The sequence below is a fragment of the Sabethes cyaneus genome, chromosome 2 (assembly GCF_943734655.1).
Source record: "Sabethes cyaneus chromosome 2, idSabCyanKW18_F2, whole genome shotgun sequence".
NCBI lineage: Eukaryota > Metazoa > Arthropoda > Insecta > Diptera > Culicidae > Sabethes > Sabethes cyaneus.
This window is the reverse complement of record NC_071354.1, coordinates 179,658,526-179,685,276: the sequence shown is the minus strand read 5'-3', so window position 1 is coordinate 179,685,276 and position 26,751 is coordinate 179,658,526. Positions and strand designations below refer to the sequence as shown.

Sequence of the window (26,751 nt, the reverse complement as noted above, 5' to 3'; positions counted from 1 at the left end):
TGTTTGTATGTTTGTATGTTTGTATGTTTGCATGTTTGTATGTTTGTATGTTTGTATGTTTGTATGTTTGTATGTTTGTATGTTTGTATGTTTGTATGTTTGAATGTTTGTATGTTTGTATGTTTGTATGTTTGTATGTTTGTATGTTTGTATGTTTGTATGTTTGTATGTTTGTATGTTTGTATGTTTGTATGTTTGTATGTTTGTATGTATACTTCACCATAACTTCAGAACGCCTTTACCGATCTCCACCAAACTTGGCACATATATTCCTTGATATAAGGGAATCATTACTGGGGGGTTGATAAGAAGGGGGAGTCGTAACAGGGGGTAGGCCATAACTCCGAAATGCCTGGACAATTTTTCATCAAACTATGCACAGATGTTCCTTGACATTAGGGAATCAGCACTGGGAAGTTGACAAAAGGGGGAATCCCTAACAAGGGGGGGAGATATCTAAATAAGTAAAAGGGGTTGCGTTTCTTTTGCATTTAAACCGATTGCAGTTGTGCAACTGACTTTGAGAAAAGAGGGCGGTTGCACCGAGGAGGAAATGAACGTTTGTTTCGTTTCCATTAGAGCGATTTTCATTTAGCAAACCGATGCATGATTAGCTACGTGACAGAAGGGGGAGCTGATTGGGAAGGAACCGACATGTAGGGGGACGAGGAACGTGAGTTTGAATGTATGATCCGCCATAGCTCCGGAACTTGACTGTTCTTCGTCAAACTCATATATTTTGGCATAAAAGAATCAGCACCGGGGGGTTGACAAAAGAGGGAGACGGTCTCTTACAGGGGGTGCGTTTCTCTTGCATTTGGAACGATAGCAGTTGTTGTGCAAATTATTTTATTTCTGAAAGGGAAAATAGGGTGGCCATTAAAAAGGGGGAGGTTCAAAAACGTAAAAAAGGCTTTGTGTCGATTTATAGGGATTACCGGGAAGAAGAGTAGACATATTCAAATGAAAAAACCTGATTTAATCCACCTAGTGGTGAAAGGAATCTTTGTTAATACGGTATTTTTAAAATTTTTGTCATCCTCCCCCCCCCCCCTTTTGAAATTGGTTCGAAAAATTCGGTGGGCTAAAAAATAATTCGTGGGATATAATCCAATTTTTTAATAAAATCGTTTGTGGGCACTACAGCCTAAAGAACTCGAAAAATGTGTGTACGGGGTAACGCTTTTAGCACGAAAAAGAAACTCAAACAATAGAATATCCGAAAATCAATAAAAAAATCCTTTGGATTTAGTCTTTCTTTTCGTTTGTTTTTGCATGGAAAATAATAACGTGTATATGAAAAGCAAGAACAGACTTGGTGAAAACTTTAAGCGAATTGCATCTTCCACCAGCTTACAAATACCTACCACCCACTAGATCGACGATAAATTCCAGTTGCAGCCTGTACCATTTATAAATTAAATTACCCCATTATCGCAATAAAAATCCCCAATAAAATACATTTTCAAATAACTCCAAAAGCTAAAATCAGTTTGCTCTTGAAACTATCAGTGTACCCGACCATGTGCGTCAACATCATACCATTATGCTTCTGGAAGGACACCTAAAAAGCAAACGCTGCTCTCCGGTGCGACGTGATTGTTGCAATTCGCCCCAGGGTCAGATTTGTGTCATACCCGAAGTTGTCAGGGTGACAAACACGGAATTTGATTTCCGCACCACCCGATGCACCCGTGTCTACTCGGTTGCCATGCATGCCTCCTATGCCAGTCGCCGCCATTCCAGATCAAGTGAGTAATATGTGTACGCGTTATTAAATATGCAAATTCGCTACTCTGCTCGCATGTGGTACTATAAAAACCTAATGCTTCATCATCAGCAAATGACGGCACTCCATTGCGTCAACCCGTTTGGAATGGAATGTTATATGTGGCTATACTTACCCCGACTTATTACATATTGGAGAGCTGGGTCGAGCCAGGGCTGCAGATTAATCATTGTTCTATTTTCGTGAAGTACATACATAGTGCTCTTGTGGCTAATTCAAAGACAATGGGATTTCGCCTTCAACTAATTACGTTATAAGAGTTATCAACGGACAACGAGCCAAAGTGTCACTTTGTTAATCATTGCTCCACGTTTATCGTGCTTAATTAAAAAGATTCCGTTAGCATCGTTAGCTAATCGTATTTCTTTTTCTCTAATCTTATTTGAAAGCCAAAATAGCCTTTCCGTGTCGCATGCTATGCTACGTTTGGAGATTTTATAGGCCTCACTTAATTATTTTTACTACCGACAGCATCGACTGGAACCATTCCCTGGGCGGGATTATTTTGTTCATTTTTGCCTTGGCATATATGTATGTATAGCTAAACAAACGATCGGCAAAACCGGGTTTTGGCGGTTTGATAAACGTCGGTCCTCTTATCCTGTTTCGAGATGCTACAGTATAAAACATCTCATTCATCCCTAACCGGTTTTTCTCTACCAGAAGACGCGTGTTTCGCGAGCAACTGACTGCATGTAGCTAATGTTTGCTTCCTCAGTGGAGCTTCTTCCAACCCGACCGGAAGGCCGGAAAAGCTCCCGTGATTTAGAAAAAGGTTCGCCTGACTTAGCGTCAGTTTGGTTTTGTCTTGCATCTTTCGGAGCATCCGTTTGCTCCCTTGTTGGAGCATTGTTCGCTAAGGCGTTGTTGGCACACAACAACAGTAGCGAGGCAATAACAGGCCAACATGTGACAAAGTTAATAATCATAAAATTTTGGCAATAACACTGTAAAGGAGCTTAACGGGAATGGCTGCTGTCGGGAGTTGCTGCTGATGGAGTTTAGTGGAAAACCGGACCAAAACGCACTCGTCCGCAGTAAACCCCAGTTTAGTGTGTGATATGTGCCACATTCTACTCAAGTCTTTGTTCGGTCGTTCCCGGCGTTTTCGGTTCGTCATCCGATTCCGACCAACAACGTGTCCTAAGAGGGTGACATACAAGAGAGGGTCAGGAGTAGAGGTCTACTGTTAGTGTGAGAATGGGACGATAAAATCAGACGGGAGTGACGGGTGGCCTAAAACGAAATTGAATAAAAACTGAACGACTGTCGCGGGCGGGTCGTTATGTGACTGAAAGTGGCTGTAAAAATAGATGGTTCCTTGCTGGTAATGGATTAAGTAGTAGTGGTTTGAAATTGTTGAATGCTTCTGTTGCTCCTGGGGAAACATGAGGATAAGGTGTGATTTTAGACTGTCGCTCAAGGCTGTAAACGCAAGTTGTACTTCCGGATGATTATTATAGGGCACTTGATGTTGATACGACGGCACATAGGAGATTCAACTTAGTTTGTGTTTTAATGGCGCCTCACATACGGCAGTATTTACACAATGTGAATTGATTACTTTGAGCAAACAAGAGGACTTAAGACTTGAGCAAAACATGTTATTAGATAGTTGCAAATAATTAAAATTGATTTATTCGTTACCTTGCCGGCGGCAGTTATTATAAAATATGAAACCTAGCTTTATAATTTAAATCGTATTGGTGTTTTTATTATGACAAGTTTCTATGCAAATTTCATAAGAGTTTTGAAGCTATCTGTTAGAGATAGCAATTAAGACTACAACCTCACGAGTTTTGCAGTTATTGCGGTAGTCTCAATCATAATGGTAGAGTGAAGCTAAATTGCCCATTAGAAGTACATCGTGTTTTAAAGTATTTAAAGCTCAATTGTAGTTGCCAAGAAGAATCATCAATAAAATATTTATGAAAATTCGAACATTCAAATAATTTTGACACTTTAGTATCTACTTTAGTGAATGACATCACAAAACAACAGTCCTAGCACAGAACAGAAGTGGAAGTAGAAATCCAAACACGTACATGCTACTTTCTACAGATACTAGCGAACGTGGCGGTAGCGGGTCACTTTTTCCCACGAAAACACACGAACGCATACGAATGCACACGAAAGCATGTGAAATCTGCTATGCGATTGGCAGCGAGCGTTCTGCTTATATTGCTGTTATTCGCTTCCTTGCGAAAACCTTCCCAAAGAAAAAGAAAAACAAAAAAGTCTCTGTTACCAGTTTTGATCGCCGAATCGTTCGGACTTCCACTTCTGTTCTGTGGTCCTAGCTCATACAATAAAATCATTTAAAAGATATCATTAGACGTATATGACTTGCACATTTACACCCTCTTTAATGAAAAGTCCTTCACAACAGAAAGGGTTTCACTATTTGTCCCGTTTACCCCGTTTGCGTCTTTGCATCAGCTGTTCTTCAAAAAACAGTAGTGCTCGGCTGACTAAGCTGAAAATGCGTCTCAATTTCCAAAGCGCCATGAATATTTTTTGACGTAGGACTACGTCTTACTTTAATAGGGTGGCACGTTGGAGAAGCAAAAATGACCGCGACACGACGAAGTGATAGATTTTGAACGCTTACAGCTCAGTCAATTCTGAATATATTTTTATGGTTTGCATACCATTCGAATCACAAAATATCAGCCTTTTGTATAGTTTTTATTACAAGATTGTATTTTGTATGTAACTTCTGGAATTTCCACGTAAAGTTGAACAATTTTTCCAAATTCCCTACAGTATTCGTTCAATCGTCGCCATAGTTACCATATGCAATTTTTATTAACAACATACAATCAATTTAAGTGAGAAGTGAGTGATTTTGTGCATCTGATTCTACAATGTCTTAATTGCTTCAAGCAAAATATATGCGTAAATACCGCAAGCGAGTCCGTGAGCAGACATTATTAACTGGACCAGCAAGAGGCCAGCGTTGACGGTGGCAGAGAACTGTAAATTCTACCATTTGAGAAGAAAAGGAAATCGTAGTGATTCAATGTATTCTGAAGTGGGCAATACATCGTTAGATGGTGCATCGCACGAAATAGCTGGTCCCTCCAACGTTGAAGTGTTGCGTGAGGTGACCGCTCCGGCGTATAAATATTATACAATTTCCTTTAGTAGGTGCGAATGCTCTTACTTTACACAAGAGTCAAGGCGGCACATTTTCTGAAACCGCGTACGAGTATGGTAAGGGTCAGAAACAGCAGTTGGTGTACGTGGGAATGTCAAGAGTTACATCGATTGAAGGATTGTACTTGACGAATAACAGAGGCATATTAAAGTTTTACCATGCCAAGGGAACTGCATCACCGAGAATCCAGGAATTACGGACGGAACTTAGGCGCCTGGAAAACCACAAATTGGTTACTTTAGATGCTGAACTTCTAGAATTTATATCTAACGTAAGCCATTTTGCTGTACTGCTGAGCCTGAATGTACAGAGTCTAAACGCACGCACATTCAGCAGATATTTCAACCGATGCGGTTCTCAAACTGGCAGATATCCTTGCGCTCAGCGAAACATGGATGGACAATAATGAAGTTATTTCCATATCGACATTAGTGCCAGGAGCTTTTCCTTACCAACCGGTAAGGAGATGACACCTGATGATGTACCTGATTTTAACGGCTAGTAAGTTTCTGTTTAGCCAAATCAATTTTTTTAATAATTGCCAATGTGACAATGTGGTTTCTTCCCTTGAACCCTTTAAACAATCCAGTTGAAATATTCGGACAAGCGACATCAACTCAATAATGTTGCCACTGGAAATCAGATGTAAGAAAAAGAATTCATTTATGATTATACCATACATTACTTTAATTCATAGTGTCAAACAGAAAACTCAAATTATCAGCATTATCATGATGTCTGATTTCGACCCCACGCTGCTCTAAATAACAGTTCAGCATGTGTCAGATTGCTTATAATTTACACGATGCGAAGTTCTGCAATATGTAATGTAATGTAATGCTTTTGTAATGCTAACACTATGCTTTTTCTCTACAGCACAAACTAGCCAATCCATTCGTTTCAGTCAATTTTAAACTTTCAAAATGGTTCTTTTCAGAACCATCATAACTGTCAATGAAGAGTATTATGATTTCCATTAGCAATCAATTTTCTCATAAGTGTTTTTAGTAAGGTGTGTCTAGATTGGCAACTAGTGGCATGCAATTGTTCCTAACAGTTGCTGATGTTTCCAAGTAACTATGGCGACGTACCACAAATGTGCAGGTGGCAACAGAAGCAACATTGAGCAAAAACTAGCAACATATCGCATTCCCAACGTAGCCAAAATTGCCCATTCTAAACGCACCTTTACATTAACTTTGCGTAGTCCTACGTTGAATATGCGGTCGTGTCTTATACACAACCCCTCTGATTTTTATTGTTTGTAGCGGATTCCTAGCACCTGATCTCCAAGAAGTCAAACGAGAAATTGGGCTGCTGAAGACCAATAAAGCCGCTGGGAAGGACCGCCTACCGGCAGAGCTTTATAAACATGGCGGAAAAACGCTAGCAAAGGCTCTACACTGGGTTATTTCGAGGATTTGGGAGGAGGAAGAGCTAACGGAGGAATGGATGCAAGGAGTGGTTTGTCTCATCTACAAAAAAGGTGATCGGCTAGACTGCTGCAACTATCGCGGTATTACGCTGGTAAACGTCGCCTACAAGGTACTCTCCCAGATCCTGTTACGCCGGTTGTGACCGATAGCACAAGGTTTCGTAGGCAATTATCGGGCGGGTTTCATCGCGGCTCGCGCAACTACGGATCAAATTTTTACTATCCGGCAGATCTTGCAGAAATGTCGGGAGTACAACGTGCTCACGCATCACATCTTTATTGATTTCAAAGCAGCATACGATACAGTCGATCGTGACTAGCTATGGCAGATAATGCACGAGCACGGTTTTCCGGACAAATTGACGCGACTGATCTACACTGGATCGAATGATATGTTTCGTACGCATCTCTGGGACACTCTCGAGTCCCTTCGAGACGCGGTGAGGGTTGAGACAAGGTGACGGTTTATCCTGCATGCTGTTCAACGTCGCTCTTGAGGGGGTGATGCGACGAGCGGGCATCGAAACGAGAGGTACGATTTTTACCAAGAGTAGCCAACTTCTAGGCTTTGCAGATGACTTCGATATCATTGCCATGAACTTTGCGACGGCGGAGGCAATCTACGCCAGACTGAAAGTGGAGTCTAGGAGAATTGGGCTAAAAATAAATGCGTCGAAGACCAAATACATGAAAGGAAGAGGCTCAAAGGAAACAAACGCGCGTCTCCCACGGACGGTAACCGTAGACGGCGATGAACTAGAAGTGGTAGAGGAGTTCGTGTATTTGGGATCGCTGGTGACCGCGGACAACAACACTAGTAAGGAGATCCAGCGGCGCATCCAAGCGGGAAATCGGGCCTACTTTGCCCTTTGTAAAACGCTACGATCAGGAAGCATACGCCGCTGCACGAAGCTAGCAATGTACAAAACCCTTATTAGACCGCTAGTTCTTTATGGACTTGAAGCCGTGACGCTGCTCACGGAGGACATACGCGCCCTTGCCGTGTTCGAGCGGAAAGTGCTGCGGACGATATTTGGAGGAGTACAAACTGCAAGCGGAGAGCGGCGGAGGCGTGTGGATCACTGGCACAGGCACCGCTTGGGGAGACTTCCATCGTACATCTAGCGGAAGTTAGCAGGCTACGGTGGGCCGGACACGTCGTAAGGATGCCGGGCGACAGTGCGACGAAAATAGTCCCCTTCAACAACCCCACTGGCACCAGGAACAGGGGGGCCCAACGTGCACGATGGCTCGACTAGGTCGAAAGCGATTTGCGACTTCTGAGACGACTAGGAAATTGGCGACGAGTGACCCAAAACCGAGTTGAATAGAGACGAGTGCTTGAAACAGCACGAGCCACCCCGGCTCTTTTTGGAAGAAGAAGAAGAAGAAGAAGAAGAAGAAGAAGAAGAAGAAGAAGAAGAAGAAGAAGAAGAAGAAGAAGAAGAAGAAGAAGAAGAAGAAGAAGAAGAAGAAGAAGAAGAAGCACCTGGAAAATTCTCAAATCTTTCATCATGGATGATGAGACTACCGTCAAGACAGACTTCCGGCAGCTTCCGGGGCTACTGTACTTCACCGCCCAGCACATGTTTGATTTTCCGGAGGTAGTAAGGATGCAGAAACTTTCAAAGTTTGCCAAGAAATACATGATTTGGCAAGCTAGCGAATCTTGTTACTGGCGGAACCAGAGGGGTTCCACCTGCTATACCCCTGGTCCCTGGTCGAACCACTGGGGACCGTCTGGGGTGGGTGCTCACGACCTCTTTTCACACCCGAGCACGAGCGTGAAACTCTTACGGCTCAAGGTCGGCTCTGGCCTAGTTCGTTAATCAGGACTTGTGATAAGTGTAAGAAAGGAAAAAGTTGCTATGTATAATTTTAACCTTTTAATTCCCTAACTTTTACAAGAAGCTGTGTGTGAGTGTACGAGTATGTGTGGGTGGTTCAGTATAACTTACTGCCGGCGACGACGATGACAGGGCGACGAGGATGATGGTGCGATGGCACGGGGCTCTTCCAGGAGACTTCGGGATCGCAGGCTCGCAGTAGATCCCAACAGTTGGCTATTTCTTATTTCGATGGGATTACGCGTGCTATCCTTCTGCGGGTCCTTGGTGCAGGCAATCACAGATGCCAGCAACTGGCTGAACCTTGTGCCGGAAGGTGACACGTGGTGGGAAGGCGTAGAGACGCCGATCGGGGTTTTCGACGTTGTTTTAGGAACCTTGACCGGTCCCGATGCTCTAACGGTAGTCGATTTTAGTGAATGGCTCTCCTGGTAACGTCAAACGGCAACACGTGGAGAACGGCTGGACAGTAGCGGATCTTCTACCTCACAGTTTTCCGAGATATGCAATATCGGGCGGATTTGTTAGCATCCAAGCTAACCGCGACGTCTTACGTGATCCGAGAATGACCTTACGGAATCACTTTCCTCGGTTAGCATCGGTTTTAGCCTTATCCAACGGGTCCTGATTCGATTGCTTTTCCTCTGTTTTTTAACTTTAACTCTTTTTAAATACTTGATCTAGATATAAGTTTTAACTGAAATTTTAATCTTCATTCTATAATCACGTGTTTCGTCTTTTTCGATGTCTTTCTGTCCGCGGTTCGTTACCAATTACCTTTCCTGCTGAAATTATCGCTTAATTTCCCTCTTACTCGCCATCTCTTTCACTATTCCCTTCTACTTCCTTTTCAAACCACCCACTGAACTGAACTTGAACCGGTTCAGTTATCGTTTTTCGTGTTTAGTGTAGTGTGTGCTTAACTCTAACCCTATTTGTTTTGTGTATATTTGAAATGGCCGTATTTAGTACTCCGGAGACTATTTAATGAAATCGATGACAAATCATACCAATTATTGACAACATATATACAAATGTTACGAACGGTAACAATCTAGCTTCGTGCCACTATTCAAAGGATGTCCTGGAGTGGTACGAAGCCAACAGGTCACTTTCGTACCCAAGAACATAAACCCCCCAATGCATCGGAACTAAGGTCCAATGTAAAACACTGGCCTATTATGAAGCAGGCACTACGGAAGCAGACTAATCTTATATTTTTAGTCTTGACCTTGAAATGCGGTCATATACGCGGGCAGGGCGCTATATATCTGCATATTAGTGTTGATAGGAAGAAATGCTTATCAATTTAGGGACTATATTGGCACAGTTCATTGTGCCTGATTTTTAATTTCAGGTATAATAAATTTAAATTTGTCGCGAGGTTTTCAAGCCACCGTAAATCTCGCATGTGCATAATATTTTTCGATATAAATTTTCAAACTATGGTTCACTATGTAGTACCATTACCATTATATTTAATTTATAAAAAAGTTGTATTTTTGATCTTACTTTTCTTAATTACTGGCTTTACACGAAAATTTCTGAATATTCACTTTTTTTTATTCTGTATACATTTATTTAACGTTTCAATTTATATTTACAGTTATAAATTCATTTCTAATGACGGAAAATAATCTCTACCTTAACATCATCCTATAATACAGCATTATATTGTGAAATATTTGTAATAGTATAATAGTTTTATAAAGTATAGAAGTTTTATAAAGTAATTGTTCAGGATCCTTTACTACTAGTTTAAATTTTTGCTATATGGTGTTAGTTATCCATGTCCACACTATTTAAAAAAAATTTACAAAATTTGATTCTATGTTCTATGGCAAAAAAGATTTCTTGACTTTCAATTTAGTTTTATCATATCGGCTAAAATTATTGATTATTGTTGAATGAACGATGAAGACAAAAATATCGTCTGCATGGGCGATAAGTTCATAAAAGTTATCGTCTATGAGGCAGCCTCTAATATTGTTATTGACTGATGTTCTTACTTTTTGTTTCTTTTTGGCTTGGTCGCTTTTGTGTCATTTGCAGTTCTAAATGGATTGTTTGCTTTCTTCGCCAACTTACTGCCTTGTTCTTTTGCCTTTTTTTTTTCCATGTGTGGACTCATTACTGCGACCAGTATAATTGATCTATTGTAATATCGCCCGGGTGTTTGCTGTATGACCTGCACTGCATTTCTTTTTGCTATAATCGCTATTGAGTGAGCGATATGCTTATTAAATTTTATGCGTGCTTGCGTGTATTGGGGTTTACCCTTCCTTCAAAGCTTAATCTACTTTACCCACTTATTCCTCGCTGCCAGCACTACCCATATTATAGCCGTCCCTGGCGAGGACTCATTCGTACCTCTGACCAGTACACTTAACTATAGGAGGGACATTTGCACTGTTAAGAGGCTTCAGAGGGTAAATATAGAATTCAGCACGAAGGAAGGGTAAATGGAGGGGCCTGAGAATAAACCCATGCTAAAGTCACTTGACATCGAGAATGGCTTGATTCTACTAAGATTCGAACCCACGACCACTCGCTTGTCAAAGCAGACTTCTTTTGCCTTACTTAACTGGTTCTCGTCGTTGTCTGAGCCATCCGATGAAGTCGTCAAAGCTCGTTTGCTGAGTGCCCTATCCTGTTCACTGATTTCTTCGTCCATGTAGTTACGCTGTATATTGTCGGCTGCAGTATTAGCTTTCGATAGTGCTTTTTCATTGTTCAGAACTATCACGTGGTCGGAGGCGCGGCCTTGCTGGGTATCCTGAGTTACTTTCGATGACCGTTGGGTACTATCAAGAAGAGCAGCATGCTTATTACCGATTGTTACTGGATTATTTTGAGCTGGTAATGCTCGTTCGTCGTTTTGTGCAACTTGACTTCTCGTACTGCGGGATTTCGATGTCAGTATTGTCATATTTGGTGGATCTGGCTCGGCTATGTCGATTATCGGTTTTGCGGGTCTTCCAAGTGTAGTTCCACTAGCATGTTGTAGTGGTTTAGTTTCTGACGCAGCGGCAACAAGTTTCGGACAACTAGATTTTTTGTGGCCTTCGATTTATTCATTAAGCATTTATTCTTCAGACCTTCATAAAAATGCGAGCACGAAAGTGTCCAATGTAGAGATGTGCTGGTATTTCCTTAGATATCTCCATGTGCGCGCCTCGCACACCAGTGAATATATTGACATTCAGTTCGTTTGGGAATCGTTCTCTAACGTGCTGCCTTATAGTGCCATATTGTCCAAGAACGTATTGGATTTCTTGTTCATCTATTTAAGATGGTAGATTGAATATATGTACGTACTGGAAGATACGATAAGCATGATCAACTTGCACGTTGGTCTGCGATCCATCATCATATTGGAAGGTGTATTGTTCCGTAGCATCCACGCTAATGCGGAGAATGTTAGTTCGTCTATGAGCTCTATTGTTCTATTGTACTATTGTTCACAATGTTCTTCAGGAGCAAAACGAGATGTACGTCTGTATCAACCGAGCACTTGTCCGAGAAATGGTTAGTCCCATACAACCGGTGCTTACATACTGAGAATCTTTTCGTATGGTAATTTAGCATCGTTTGTTTTCGTGTCTCGCTCGTTGCATTTTTCCGACAGCAGTTGTTTTAGAACGCCATTTTGAATTCATTGTGTGCTAAGTGTGCTCAGCAATGGCGCGTTTACAAACCGGAAGTTTTATTGAAATCTTATAAACGTCCATTTTAATCGGAAAATCGGTTACCATCGCGCGTTATTTCTATCATATGATTATTAAATATCAAAAGCTTGATAGCTTTTATACAACTCCCTAATAAAGTAGTCAGAGTTTTTAAGCAAGTTCTATGATCGAAGGATGCCAAAAGGTATCTCGCGCAGTCAGTGTTTTCGATTTAATTGCCAAAATAAACTCGTTTGTCTCAAGACAGCTTTCGTGCATAGTAACAAATGTCTACCGTTATTTAATAACTGACCGCGCGCGATTTTGAACGAATCGAATATGTTGATAGCACATAACTTTCGGTACGGTAAACTGATTTCTCATAGTTTTTTCCTATATCGATATGTCGGATCTCTACTACCTATTTCGCAATGGCCACGTAACCAAAAACGGCCTCAAATCGTACGCGAGCTCGAATGACAGTGATCGCACCACCTGCCTCGGTGGATGCAGATCAATTCCTTTCTACTCACAACAACTCCTTCCTGTGACACTTGTGGATGATGCAGAGTCTCTAGTAGCAGCAAGTGTCGGACTAACATTCCTTCCCCTCCCAAATTGACCTGCATGGGCGTGGCCATCTTTGCTATTGATCATCACAAAGAATTAGATCAGTATAAAATGCACACTGAGAATGATCTGCTACTCCCAAGCATCATTATGATGGTTCTTTGTGCAATCTCAGCTGATCTAGATCAATCGCGGGCAACTCACGGGCGGTCAAACTATGCTATACTATGCTTGACCTTGAAATGCGGTCACATATGATATATACATTAATAGTTTTTGAAACGGTGGTTCTACAATTGATGAGGGGACGGTAGGGGAAAGAAATGAAAATTTTTTGGTGAAGGAGGGGAAAGAGCGGAAGGTGAGGAGGGGGGGGGGGGGGGGTTGGTAGCTACGCTTAACAAGTAGACGTTTTGACTCCTACCTTTTGTCCAATGCTGGAAGGTGCACGAACCAAGCTATAATCTGAGATTATAACCGGATTCGAACCCACAACACCCGCCAGGGCATGTGGCTCTCTGTTACCCATGTACCTTTGAACCTCAGAAGCGCTGGATAAAAGGAGACTGCAAAACCCACTTATTAAGATAGCGACGCGTCTGGTTGGGTTTTTAGACACAAAACGGTTCTAAAACAGATTCTGACGGAACTCCGTTTGTTAAACTAGACTTAACTTAAACTCAACACGTTGTGATCGACCTGAAAGATATGAGTGAAGAAGACTACAGTGTTTTTTTTTCAAGTGGAGATGAACGCTTTAACTTTCTACAAAGCAAGGCATGGCTGTCGGAGACAAAAAGTACCATAACTGTAACAGTAAATTTGAGTAAGTACAGTAGGTAGTTGTGTTGCAATATTTTTGGTATTCTGACTAGAGGGGACACACGCTACTTCGCTCGAAATAGACCTTCAAACTTTTTTTCTCATCATTTATAATGGTAGTTTCCATAATCGATGGAGGAAATGGTTAGAGAAAGTAATGAAACAAAGGTGTTGATAGTATTCAAACAGAACGGAAAATTAAGTAAGGGAATGTCATTGAAGCATCGCCCAAGAAGCTGTGTAACGTTCCTCTTTACCCAAGCTGGGGCACAGCCCAGTTAGCCCAGTTGTTCGAATCTTGGTTGAATGGTGCTGTTAATATCACTAGGATTGTTGCACTAGCCACGTAATTGTCCTGTACTCTAATAACCGGCTGCGAAGTCTGTCGATAAAGAAGGGTCACGTCTTAAAGACGTTTAATCAATCAAACCCAGGGATTTGCTTTGCGCTTTACAGCTGTAAATAAATCGAGTGGGAGTTTATCTCCCAATGTGGGCCTGAAGAGACTAGTTTACCTTTAGTAATTACTATATATAGTTTCCTTGTGTCTGACTGTAACGCTAGATCCAAGCAAGCTATTGAATAAAAAAATTTCTAGACTCCAACACGCGTTGTGAAGGTAACAATGATTTAAGTCAGTGGGTGGGTGGGTGAAATAGGCAATTTGATGGGCTGCCACATAATGCGATACTGATTTCAACAAGTCCTGCGTTTGAATAAAAACATTTGATTCTAAAACAAATTTTTAAAGCAAACGTCAACCGTTTGAGATTGATGGAGTAAACGTGTGATTTGGCACGTGATGATAAGGACAGCCTATAATTTAATCAAGCTATAATTGATTATCAGAAAGTAGCGCATTCTAAATTAAAGCGAGAAAAAGCATATCCTGTTGACTATCTTTATACGTACATTTGCTTCTTTCGGAGTTTCTGACGAGCAGCGTAGCTAAGACCCTTCCCGAATTAGGTGTGGGATGATCACACAGAGGTGATGCAGCACAGTCTGGTGTTTTATCAGAAACACATTCAAACTTTGAAGATAAAAAAGCAAGAATTCACCAACATGTGGTTTATATGGAACGTGTTGTTACATGATTTTGTTGCTAAACTGACCCAACTCGAAATGTCTCAATATAAATATTGAAGTCCGCAAATTTAGGTTCTAACTTTAAGAATTTAGTAGAAGTAGCTTTAGACATTTACTGTAAAGTATTTTATTTCAATTATATTAAACGTATTCTATTTTTTTTAAAGAACTAGGTCGCAAAAAAATCGAAATCTCCAATATCCAAAGATTTTGTTTTGCATTGACTCGATTTCAAGCAAATAACTAATCCAAGAGTTTGTCCGGTTTACTAAAACGAAGGTTGTTTTTGTAGTTGTGGTCCATCGAGTGATAGCGGATTGGACAGTAAGCGTCTGCCCGGTATAATTCAATCGATATTTTCTACAATTATAATTTTGGTAAGACCGAATCGAGACACGGTTCTAAAATTGAGTACTTTTTCAAAATGTAATCCCTCGAGCAGCACGTTCCTCGCGATTGACAGATTTTTGCCCTTTTATCTAAGCCCCATTTACTTCCTTTTTAGAGTACATGTATTTTAATTAATAGAAGGTTGCCAATTTGAGAGCTGTTTCACTAATAAATTTTACGTGCTACTGAACTGTAAACTATATTACATTTTCAAAGGTTTTGGTATCGTGGCTAGCCACGACGGGTCAACCTAGTTTAGTAAATAGTTTAGATTTGACTGACGGACAAACGTTCTGGTGAATTGACGTCCTATTACATTTATTAGTCTGATATATTTTGGTTTGTTTGACACTAACATGGAAAATATATAATTTGTCAATAGCACTTCGTTTTGATCTTAACTTCAGCTTGTCAAACAAACAGTACACCATCGTTTTGCTTCGTGCTTACGAACTCTTTCGAAATGAGAAAAACATCAGTGAAAGTTGCGGCACGTAAAAGGAGCTACCGCAAGTTTACAAGAAGGTATAAAATATAACACATATTTATCATCCTCTCCCGTCGCTCAGAGATTAATCTCGACCAGCCATTGATATGCATGCATATTTTCTTCGTATGATCAATCTCCCTGGCAACGATATGGGACCCACCATACTGTACCGCATTAGAAATATAATTCTGGATCTACTCACGTCATTGCTGCTGCATTTATGTGGGTGCTTCCTTTCCCAGCAGGGTGGCGCCTTTGCCGGCCGGCTGACTGGCTGACTGACTGACTGACTGACGGACTGACTGAAACCGCGCAGCTCGGGGCGGTACGGCTATCAGTGGGGATCCTTTCCCACAAGCCACAGAACCGTCACTCACGCAAGCAGCAGCCGCGTCAGCTTCTTTGTTGATTTGATAAAAAGCACGTTCTCTGATTCCGATTCTACACTTCTTACACGGATGATTTCACAATTAGATTGCTTCGCGACATTCACTCACTACGGGCTCGATTCCCGTCCAATGATTGATGGCCCGTATTCCGAAGGGGATTTATATTTTATTTATTTTGAATTTCGCACAACATGGCACTTTATAATTTTTGCAGAGCCTACTCAGCAAACAAATGATCACGTCGATTTCCGGTGGAGTTTCAATTTTCTCCTCGCTCCCAGGAATAACAATAACAGCTATCTTCGGGCGTAGAAGTAAAAATAACACCAGAAAAATGAATCCTCTTTCATGACACTTTTATGTCGTTATATAGCACTTTTTGTTATCAACCGGGGAACTTCAGCCGGTCATGCGGCTATTCGTCGTCGACGACACTGACGAGAGGTTGGGGAATTAAAATAATAAATGGCTCAGATTATTATCACAAAAACGGCAAAATAAAATCAACACCACCGTGCCGTGGAGTGGAGCAGCGAGCGAGCGGCGGCACATCGCAGTCTACCGACAACAGCAACAGCAGCAGCATTCGATAGTCGCGCGCACTTTTCAAATGAATACAAAAAAGCGTAATTCATTTTCTCATCTGGCCGGCTCAGCATCCTCCCCACCGCCATCCATCCATCCATCCTCGCAAACTGTGGAAAAGCTCGGGAAGCGGGGATCCTTTTCTAAGCAGGTGAATATATTTGCAGTGAGTTTTTTCTCTGCTTTTTGTTGCTCATCGTCGCACTAATTATTATTTTTCCGCTTCGCCGGTAGTACCTACTTTTATAGTCACGCATTTGCAGCAGCACTCGCTGGCAGAACCACTCGAGCGCTGTCGCTTTTGCGTGATTTTCCCACGAGAGCAGATTTTCCCCCGCTTCCTTTGCTGCCCTGCTACTGACTGGCGCGCTCGCACGGTCGCAGGATGATAATTCTACCCGTGTTTTCCTCTGTAGCATCACCATTCACAATTGCAGCAGTCTACCGGATGTTACGCACAGAGTCGATGTTCGAGTCGACTGTTGATGCACAGTAGTGTGCGGTTCCGGAAGGGAAGATATTTTCGATTCACCTAGTGGTATTGGGATGTCTTTTCCACATGAAACTTTCTTATGAAGAAATGGTAAACATAAGGTGTTTATAAGAAACCAGAAAAAAAACTAACGGAATGCTTTTTATCGTTCTAAAAAAATTTAAAATAATCGAATACTTCGCATTTCTCAGTAACATATAAGTGGGTTGAAAACTTTGTTTATTAAATTACTCGGCGTATTTTATTATTTTAAGCACATTTCAAAATAAGTTACGTGGAATCACATCCAAATTAAATGCTGGTAAAATGTAAATAAAATGGGCACCACAATTAAACTACGTTTTCGTTACTGTGAAACAGTAACAAATTGCGGTACCGTTACTGTGACTGAGAAAAAAATGAAGTTTTAATTATGTCATGTAGCCACGTGGCCTAGCCATGAGCTTATAATGTTGACAATGTTTTCATTTATGCATGTTCTGCGGGCTGCAGGAGTGCTGCCGAACCCGTTCGCCGCAGGCTGAGAATAAACTTAGATGAATCGTACCCAGTGAACACATAATGTCAGTAACAGTCATTCATGTGTAGCGCAGAACTCATGCATTTTGCATGGAACACAATCGGACATCCGCAACTTCCGTGTAATTGCTGTTATAACATACATTCCTAAACTATATGAATCAACTTTAAATGAAAATTTTTTTCTAGCAAGTAAAACATCGAAATTACAAGTCAGCAGCTTAGATGAATCGTACCTAAAGTTTTTAAAGTCCGTACTACTGCCCCAAATCTTTAAGAATTTTTATCTTTCACCCTGAATGCAATTGGAAAGTGCAACCACGTAGAGGGTATTTACACGGACTTTAAAATGCTCTCTCTGAATCTATTTAATCAAGTCACCTCGGGGGTTGCCCAAGGTTCCCACTTAGGGCCACTTTGTTTCATTTTACACGTAAATGACATTACATTCACAGTAAGCTAGTCAAAAGAACTTGGAAATGCAGACGATATGGAAATATAAAATGCCCATCACGTCGCAGTGTTTCAGTATAACATTAACATTACTTTTTTTTAAGAGGCTTGTCTGTAGCTAAAACCAGGCCTCTGACAGGACGTCATAAGAGGCTTATCGGGAACTAAAAGCAGGCCCCAGACAGGATGTCATCCCAAGTAACAATTTGGGTTTTATTACACTCTTATGATGGCATTTAAGACCAAAATTGGTCTTGAAGACCACCATAAGAGTACTATAAAACTCATATTGTTGCTTGGGATGCTTTCGTAGCAATGGGTTCGATTCTCAGTCTCCTCACTGATCGACTGCTGGACAGCTGAATAGCTTAACTGGTCGACTGGACTGCTCGATTTGATTGCTCGACTGGATTGTTCGATTTGACTGCACGACTAAACCGCACGATTGGACAAATCGACTTGACTACTTGACTGAACAGCTCGATTTAATTGCTTGACTGGACTACTTAACTCTACTGTTCGACACATTTGCTCAACTGATTACACGACTCGACTGCTCGACTCAACTGCTTGGCTCAGCTGCTCGATTCGACTATTCAAATCGGCTGCTCAACTGAACTGCTCGGCTGGACTACTCTACTCAACTGCTCGACTCATTTGCTTGACTTACTAGTCGACCCAACTACTCGACTCAACTGCTCGATTAAACTGCATGACTCGATTGCTCGACTCAACTGCTCAACTTGACTACTCGACTAAACTGCTCGATTAGACTACTCGATTTAATTGCTCGACTTGACAACTCAACTCAACTGCTCGATTCGACTAATCGAATATATTTTTAGATTTTAGATTTTAGATAATATTTTTATAGTGGACTATTGGAAAAGTTAACTCTCTGAAAAGTTAATTGTTCAGAAAGCGAATATTAGCTCTCACGCAACACACTAAAAAGTTAATTTTTGGCTTAATTTTTTCTGAGAGTTTGAATTTATTGGTTGTCTAAACTCAGATTAAATTTCAAATGCAAAAGAGGGAACAGCAGGGAACAAAAAATAAGTGCGAACATTGCAAACGTTGTCGTAGACTACGAAAATTCAAAAGTAAACCAGAATAACCGATTATGTTAAATTTACTGAAAGGAATAATACTTAGATTATTTCATAAAGACCTTGCTACACATTTCTTTACATTACAACTTCCAGATACTTAAAAATGTGTATCCTGTATCCGAGAATATATTTTTCGCTTTTGTTTTTATTATTTTCAATGATTCTTAGGACTATTCAGAAAAGTTAATATTTCGGAAAAGTTAATCGTCCCATTCCCTAATCGATTAACTTTTCCGAGAGTTCACTGTATTTAGTTAAATAAAACCCAACGCGAGCATAAAAACTATTTGTTTCAGTGTCAGCCTATAATTCTTTTATGTACAACATCTTAGAGCTAAAGTATAGTAATCGTAAGATCTTCGCATGCCGTGATGGAAATAAATCTATACCTATAAAAATGGATTTCTGTCTGTCTGTTCGTGTGTTCCTTATAGAATCGAAAACTACTGAACCGATCGGAGTGAAAATTTGCATGTAGAAAATTTTGGGGCCGAGGAAAGTTCTTATGATGGTTAGAGACACCTCCCCCCACTAAAAGGAGGGGCTGTCATACAAATGAAATACAAATTTCTGTCTGTCTGTCCGTATGTTCCTTATAGAATCGAAAACTACTGAGCCAATCGGCGTGAAAATTTGCATGTAAGGGTTTCTGGGGCCGCGGAAGGTTCTTATGATGGTAAGAGACCCTTTCTCTACTAAGAGAGGGGGGCTTCCATACAAATGAAAAACGAATTTCCTCATAACTCGAGAACTATTCGATCAAATAGAACCAAATTTGGCATGTGGGAGTTTTTGAAGGCAAGAATTTTTTCTATGATGAATTAAGACCTCTGTCTCCCTTACAAATGAAACACAAATTTCCTCATAACTCTAGAACTAATTAAGCAAATGAAACCAAATTTGGCTTGTGGGTGTTTTTGGAGGCAATTTTTTTTTCTATGCTGAGTTGGGACCCCTCCCCTCTTCAGGAGGGGAATTATGACCCCTCGCACCTATAAAAGGAGGGCTCTCATACAAATGAAATACAAATTTCCTCATAATTCGAGAACTAATTAAGCAAATGGAACCAAATTTGACATGTGGGGGTTTTTGGAGGCATGAATTTATTTTATGATGGTATAGACCCCTCACTCCTCACCCCTCACAAATGAAACAGAAATTTTTCCATAACTTAACATCTAATCGAATTCGAGAAATTATAGACTCTTCCATAAAACATTAGTCAATAACAAGACCACCAGAAACGACCTATAGTAACACCAGACGATTCAGGGCGAGACGGCCGCAGGCCGCGAGTGTTGTCAGCGACATGCCGTCGGAAGCACCGGCCACTGCTGGGGGTTACCCCCCGGATTTATGTATGGCACAGTTTCATTTTTGACAATACGAAGTTTATCGGGTCAGCTAGTTTAACATAAATGTCAAAGAACTAATATGTATAAAGATTAAACATCTCCGCAAACACTGGCAAAGTGACAAATGGATTGTATTCGCAGTTTTCTTGACAGAGATTTATATTTTCCAGATCGTAAGATTCGGGCTCAACTAGTTACATTATATAAGACCCATTCTGGAATATTGTAATTTCATATGGCACGCACATACTGCGTTATAAGAAGAACGCATTTAATCTGTGCAGAAACAATTTTTGCTATATGCGCTTTGAAAACTAAACTGGACAGCAATTCCTTTACCATCCTATGAAGCACGTTGCATGCTCATTCATATACAAACGCTTAAAGAACGCCACAAATATCCAATGCTTTCCTTTTTCAATGAAATTATTTTTCAACGCATACAGTCAGCAGATTTGGTTTTTAAATGAAGCTTTTTTAAGCCGAGTTGAAACCTTAAAACAAAAACAATATTTTTGGAAATTGGAAATTGTAATAAAAAGCACATAATTGCTGCATCTATTATGAATTGATTGGTATTTAAACCATTAAAATCCATTTATGATGTTCAGAGATATTAGCGTTCAAAATCTTTCATATTTTCGTTACGGTCGCATTTTTCGATTTGTTGGAATTACCCCCTGTACCAGTTACCTTCCTAAGAGACATAGTCCTACGACAAAAATGGACCAACCATTAGCATGATTCATCTTTCCATACAAAATTGCGAAGAAATTGATAGCATTATGTTGAAAATCCAAATTAGAATGAGACTCAGCCCTAGGAATAATGTATAATGTGCATATAAGCAAAATTTTTAATATCATTACTCCTACTAACGCTTGCGAAGAAATAAATGAATAAGTAGGGTATGTTGCTACATCGTCGTATTTGCCTATTCCCGTCTTATCCAATACAAATTATTAAAAATATCAGCATTTTTTGACGCACATTGCAAAACTAGTTATTCCCTAATATTTTAGTTTGTTATCTATCACATGCGATCAATCAAAGTGAGCTGAGATCTATTTAAATGCTTTTTATCATTAAAGAAGTCCTACCAGCCAAATTTCCTACGTTTTTTCGTGCGACAAAGAGGACAATATCGACTAATCGTTTTAATTTCCGTCATTCATAAATGAAAATAGCTCACGCAAGGCATTGTCGTTATTCTACAGCCAGGAAAACTTGCCTGACCTGCAGAAATTTTGTAGAATAACATTTGTCATGCCGTCCTACATAAATACATGCGCGTTAGCTTCGTTAAAATTGTTGTGATTTTTAGTTCGGACGATGAAAAATTTTGACGGACGGATTTTAAAACGGTACGACGAATTTTAGAAATAAAGTCAGTTGCGTAATTTCAATAATATGCTTTAATAGTCGCTTTTCAGTGATTTCGAAGTTCACGGATCGGAAGGTAAGTATGTTTTAGTCAAATCAGCACAAGAACTTTTGGAGTATTCATTAAATCCATCCAACTTGGCTTTACTTATTACGACGGGAATTAGAAAAAAACCCTATATGTTCGTGGTCTAAAAATCGGCTATGAAAAGTAGAATGGTCTGTATTTTAAATCAAATTGTAGCCGCTAGAAACTTCAGTGACTAGTCTTGAAATAGCGATATAGATATGCAAAGCATCCAGCGCTTTGCATAGTCAATATTCAATAAAAATAACATAGAGCTATTTACATGTTAATTACGAAAAAGTTTCGAGCTACTGGTTAAAAAAATCTGATGGGTTGTGCACAAGACACGACCGCACAGATGACGTAGGACTACGTAAGTCTCTTTGTAGCGATAGTAGGATCACTGACGAACTGACATGACACTTAGAAGGAAATCCTTTAAAAACCATCGTCCTGCACATTTTGCTTGCACACTAGCACCCTCTGTTATGCATGTTGCGGAGTAGCTTGCATTTGCAGGGTTTTATGCTGAAGGGTTTTGTACATTTGAATGGTTTTATACTGAAAACTCAAAGCAACACTAGTTATCCAAACAGTAAATAAATTTTCATGCTCTGTTTCTACGTTGAATAGTGCTTTTCCTCTGATAATCGGTAGACGGTACGCGCGAGTTTTCAAAAAGCTGAAAAATTTGCGCAAAACTTTTCTACAGCTTACAAAAGAAGAACATTGATAATAAAACATTTACAAGTTGCAGACGTTTTGGAAGTGACAGAAAATGTCGCCCGTGACGAGTAAACTTATTCCCACCATTTGTTGGTCGTCCGCAACGGCGAAAAGTTCAACTTTTCCCTCGTGGCCTGTGTTATCTGGGCAAGAAAATATTATAAACTCTTCAATCGTTGTGTGATCCTTAAAAGGACCGATTGTTTGATTATCATAACTCTAACTTGCAATAAACTTGCACTAACGCACCTAACGTAATTGTCTTTTCGGTAAATTAAAGTACCGATAACCGCTAACCAGGCTCGGCTTGTTGCAACGGACCAGCCAGAAAGCCTCAGCAGCTATGCGATCGACGAAGACGTTTGTGTATAGTCATGAGTCACGATGAAATACCAGTCCAGGTGGCCAACTGCAAGTGACGTGGGACGCGGCATAATTCTGGTCGTTTTGTTGTCGCGAGCAGCATATTTCCTGCCAATTCCAGAACTTCAGCAGCCAGATATTCCATCACAGCAGCGAGACAACCTTTAAAATTATGCCACGGATGTGACTCGAAAGCTCTCTGCCCGATGTGTCCCAAGCTAGCTGCTTGCCGATGTGTCGCCAACGAAAGCCGCTGACCGACTGACGATGCGCAGGAAAAGTCATAGCAGACAAAACCACCCAAGTAACAATTCAAAGCCGCTTGGTTTTACTTGAATTTTATAAAGGTTTTATCGCGGTATGAATCATAACGACTGGATTTATTGTGGTATTGCGCAATACCAAGAGGATACGAGTCCAAACACACTTATAGCTAGCTAGAAAATCATAATAAAACTGTAAATAATGCGAATTTATTATGGTTGCTTATATTACCACGTTAAAGCTTGTTGGCTGCACCACGTCTCCTGTAAACTTACCATAAGTGTGGCGTAGCAACACAAAATGGCGCACCAATCAAAATTGATCTTATCGCGGTTACTTGTCAAACCGCAATAAATCTGTTAGTTTTATAGAGCAATTAAAATGGTAACACTCTAACCAAACAGTTTTTTTGCTGCTATTATGAAGAATACCAAAGTTCAACACCAAAATCATTTTTTTATACGAAGCCATATTGCCATATTTTAGTATTTTGTTTAGCTCGAAAACAACAATTCATCAAAGCAAAGTGCTTTGCAGAAAGAAGGTCATTATCAATCGGGGTTCTTGTCATAGGAAGCAACTAAAATGATTTTGCTAGAAATTGAGATTGACTAACTGAATATTTTCAATTTGTTAAAACAACCAGTTTTCGAAAATTACTAAATTTCAGTGGCGCGCTGATTTTATCGACCTATCATATCAAAATGCACGATGAAATTAAATGCGCACATAGTGCAAAGCAACGAAATTGCTTAAAATTTAATAAATATTCTATGGGATATTTTATTCTGACCGCTATAAACCAAATCGTTCAGAATGATCTGTCAGTAAAACTAAAGCTTTTCTGCTCACGGATATATTTTCTAGTTGACAAAGCTAGCGAACTTATATGGCGTTTGCTAGAAAAGCGAAAATCGAAAAACAAAAAGCGAAAAGCTTTTTTAAATTATGGCGATGGCTGTCAAGCAGCGAAAGCTTAATCGGTTTTATTGCTGCTTTCAGCAGAACGTGATACGACTACTTGAGTTTATAACGTGATTCTTATAGCGGTTATGAAAACATTCTGAGGAGTGGGCCACTTGGTCAGAAAGCAGTTTTATAGCGGTCATCAGAAAGTTCTGGTGGAGCTCATAGTTTTATTAGCGGTTTTATGAAATTGGTCATGAAAATCGCTATACGAACGTAATAAAACTTGGAATTGTTACTTGGGCATATCGTTCACTGGCGGATGAGGCGATGGATTCTTCGGTTTGTTGGCTTCTCGCTTGGTGAATTTGGATGGCTTCGTTGCCTTATCCGGGGAAGCAGCAACAGCTGAAGCTCAACAATTTTCGATCGGAGTTAGTTCAGTCAATAGTTCTACATCAAGAATCTATACTTTACTTCATTTGGGCCAATTCTTAGAAGATTTTCCAATCGATTGGTGTAAGAATATTGAAAATCGATCGGGAAACCACTAAGCTATTAGCGCAAACCTGACCACTTTTCGAGAAAGATTTTTTGGAATTACCCCCTATACCAGCTACCTTCCTGAAAGACGTAGTTCTACGTCAAAAGTTTACACAAATAAAGTTGTACCCATCTGAATGTAAAAGCAAAAACCAAAGCCTAGGTGTGCTACATTCCGTTATCGAAACTTGACCTTTTGTTTTTATACGACAGACTTCGCAGCCAGCTGTTAGAGTACAGGACAATTGCAGGGCCAGTTGCTGCGATCCTATTGACTCTAACAGCCTCTCCCAACCGAGATTCGAACACACAACGACTAGCTTATTAGGCCAGCGTCATACCTCGGAGCCAACTGGGAGGCTCACTCATCTGAATGTTGTGGTGCTTTAATCTAGACGAAATTTGTGAGTATTTAAAACATATAAACGAACTAACTTCTTCTTCTGCCCTTCAACAAAGCAGAAAAATAAACGTTTTATCGTAAACCCAGCAGAGGAGAAAAGATAATATTCGCTGGATGCTTTGGTATTCCAAACTCGCTGTTTGCAACCCAGTAGTATCAAGAAAACAGCTTTCAATTGATGTTTTTCGAATTATTGCTCGTAAAGATCACAGCATGCATTGGATTTTTAGATTTAATTTGCGCACTTTTGATCGATATTTAAACCAAACCACGAGAAAACATCATAGTTGTCCTGGCGAAAAAGTGAAATTGGAAACAATTTAACACAATCAAGAACAAAACCACTGCTGTCCTGTTACCTTACAGAAATTAAAAAATTGTATTTATTACCAATCTTTCACCCACGGTGAAGACATTTTACCAATTCAATTCTTTTTTATCTGTAACACATCCTTGCCACAGCACAATACATTCACTACTCTTCCACTGAAATGGCAAACGGTTTTTCAGTTTTTCGTCTTAAGCAAATTGTATGTACCTATAATTTGTATAATGTTGGGTCCATCTCAGAGTAGGGACGGTAATTCAAAAAAATAGCATCTACAAGAACAGCCTACTATCCAACTACTATCCAACTAACCAACAGGATAGTAATACCTATTTCTGTGGGTAAAAAACCATAAAAACTATGAGAATTGCAAAAAAAAAACGGAAAGGAGGAAAGCTTGCATAACGCGTATCCAACAAGAATGGAGAATAAATGTTACTACAGCGGATGAGTTCTCTGGAGAAAAACTGACACCTTTGTTTGTGTTTCTTTTGGTGTAGAAGGATAATGCATCGCTCCTCCAGGGGAGGACTCGCCTCTTTAGCAGCATGGTATTCGAAGTAGTACTGGGCGTACGTACCGTACGTACGTACGTACGAATAATTAATAGGATAAGATTTTAATGATGCTAGTCAGAAAACCAGTGCGTGAGGTGCGTGTGGCCAACCAACATTTTAATCTACTACGTATGTTATGTCTTACGTTTTCCACGCTGGTAAATCTATTCGCAGTGCACGGTTGGAGGAGGAACCCAGCAGACAAGTTTTTCACCGCGACAAGTAGTAGGTAGTAGATGTGCACTGTATTTCTTCACTCGAGTTTATCATTGTAGACGACTATGTTAACGCTATAGAAAAGATGATTCTACTTCTGAAAAGAGTATTCAATGAGTAGGAGGTGTCCACTTTACGGGTAAGAATTGAAAAATGTAGGTATGCAGTTGAAAACACATCCGTGCATATCGTTTCCCAGTTAAGCAGGCTAGGTACGATAGATAGTTTTTTAAGGTTGGCTTGAAATGCGGAGAAAACCAGAAAAAAGTTTTTTCTTCCGATTGAAAAAGCTATTATTTTCAGTATGAAAGCGAAAACGTAAACGAAATAATTGATCATGACGCGACGATAGATTAAAATGTTTACTAAAAGCATGTGGGGATCCCATTGCAATTGACATAAATTGTTTGATAATTGAGTCGTCTTTAATGCTTGGGCAGTGGAGTAGGGTAGCCTGCTAGGGGCCTAGCAAAGCTGGAGGTGATGTTATCGAACGATGGTACTGCTAGTACCTTCCGTAAGGATGGTCGCGAATCTATAATCGGTGTTACTTTTTGCAGCCCTTCGCTGGTGGTAAACTGGAGGAGTATACCAATAGCGACCATCTGACGATCCGGTACAGCGCAGGCCAGCAAAATGATGTAGCAGTACGAAGAAGAAAAAACTGGGAGTGGAAATGGAAGACGAAAATCTATAACAAGGACCCCTTTGTAGAGTCACTTACGGCGGAAGGGCTTACGAACACGTTAGTGACGGCACCTTATGCAACCATGCCAAGAAAGCTGCAACCGAATATCCTACGGTGGAACAAGCAGCTTATCGACCTCCG

At 40.3% G+C, this 26,751-nt stretch overlaps 1 protein-coding gene across 6 annotated transcripts in view; it reads right to left on the bottom strand.

The window, feature by feature from the left end:
- Positions 1 to 26,751, bottom strand: part of LOC128738885 (collagen alpha-1(XVIII) chain) — a 591,219-nt gene that overhangs the window by 554,179 nt on the left and 10,289 nt on the right. For 4 of the 6 annotated variants that reach the window (XM_053834344.1, XM_053834348.1, XM_053834349.1 and 1 more), the window contains exon 2: positions 15,463 to 16,083. In XM_053834344.1, the coding sequence (XP_053690319.1) occupies positions 15,463 to 15,467 (5 nt within the window). In that variant the 5' untranslated portion in view covers positions 15,468 to 16,083. The remainder of the gene's footprint in view (positions 1 to 15,462; positions 16,084 to 26,751) is intronic. The other 2 variants (XM_053834347.1, XM_053834346.1) reach the window with 2 other exon arrangements.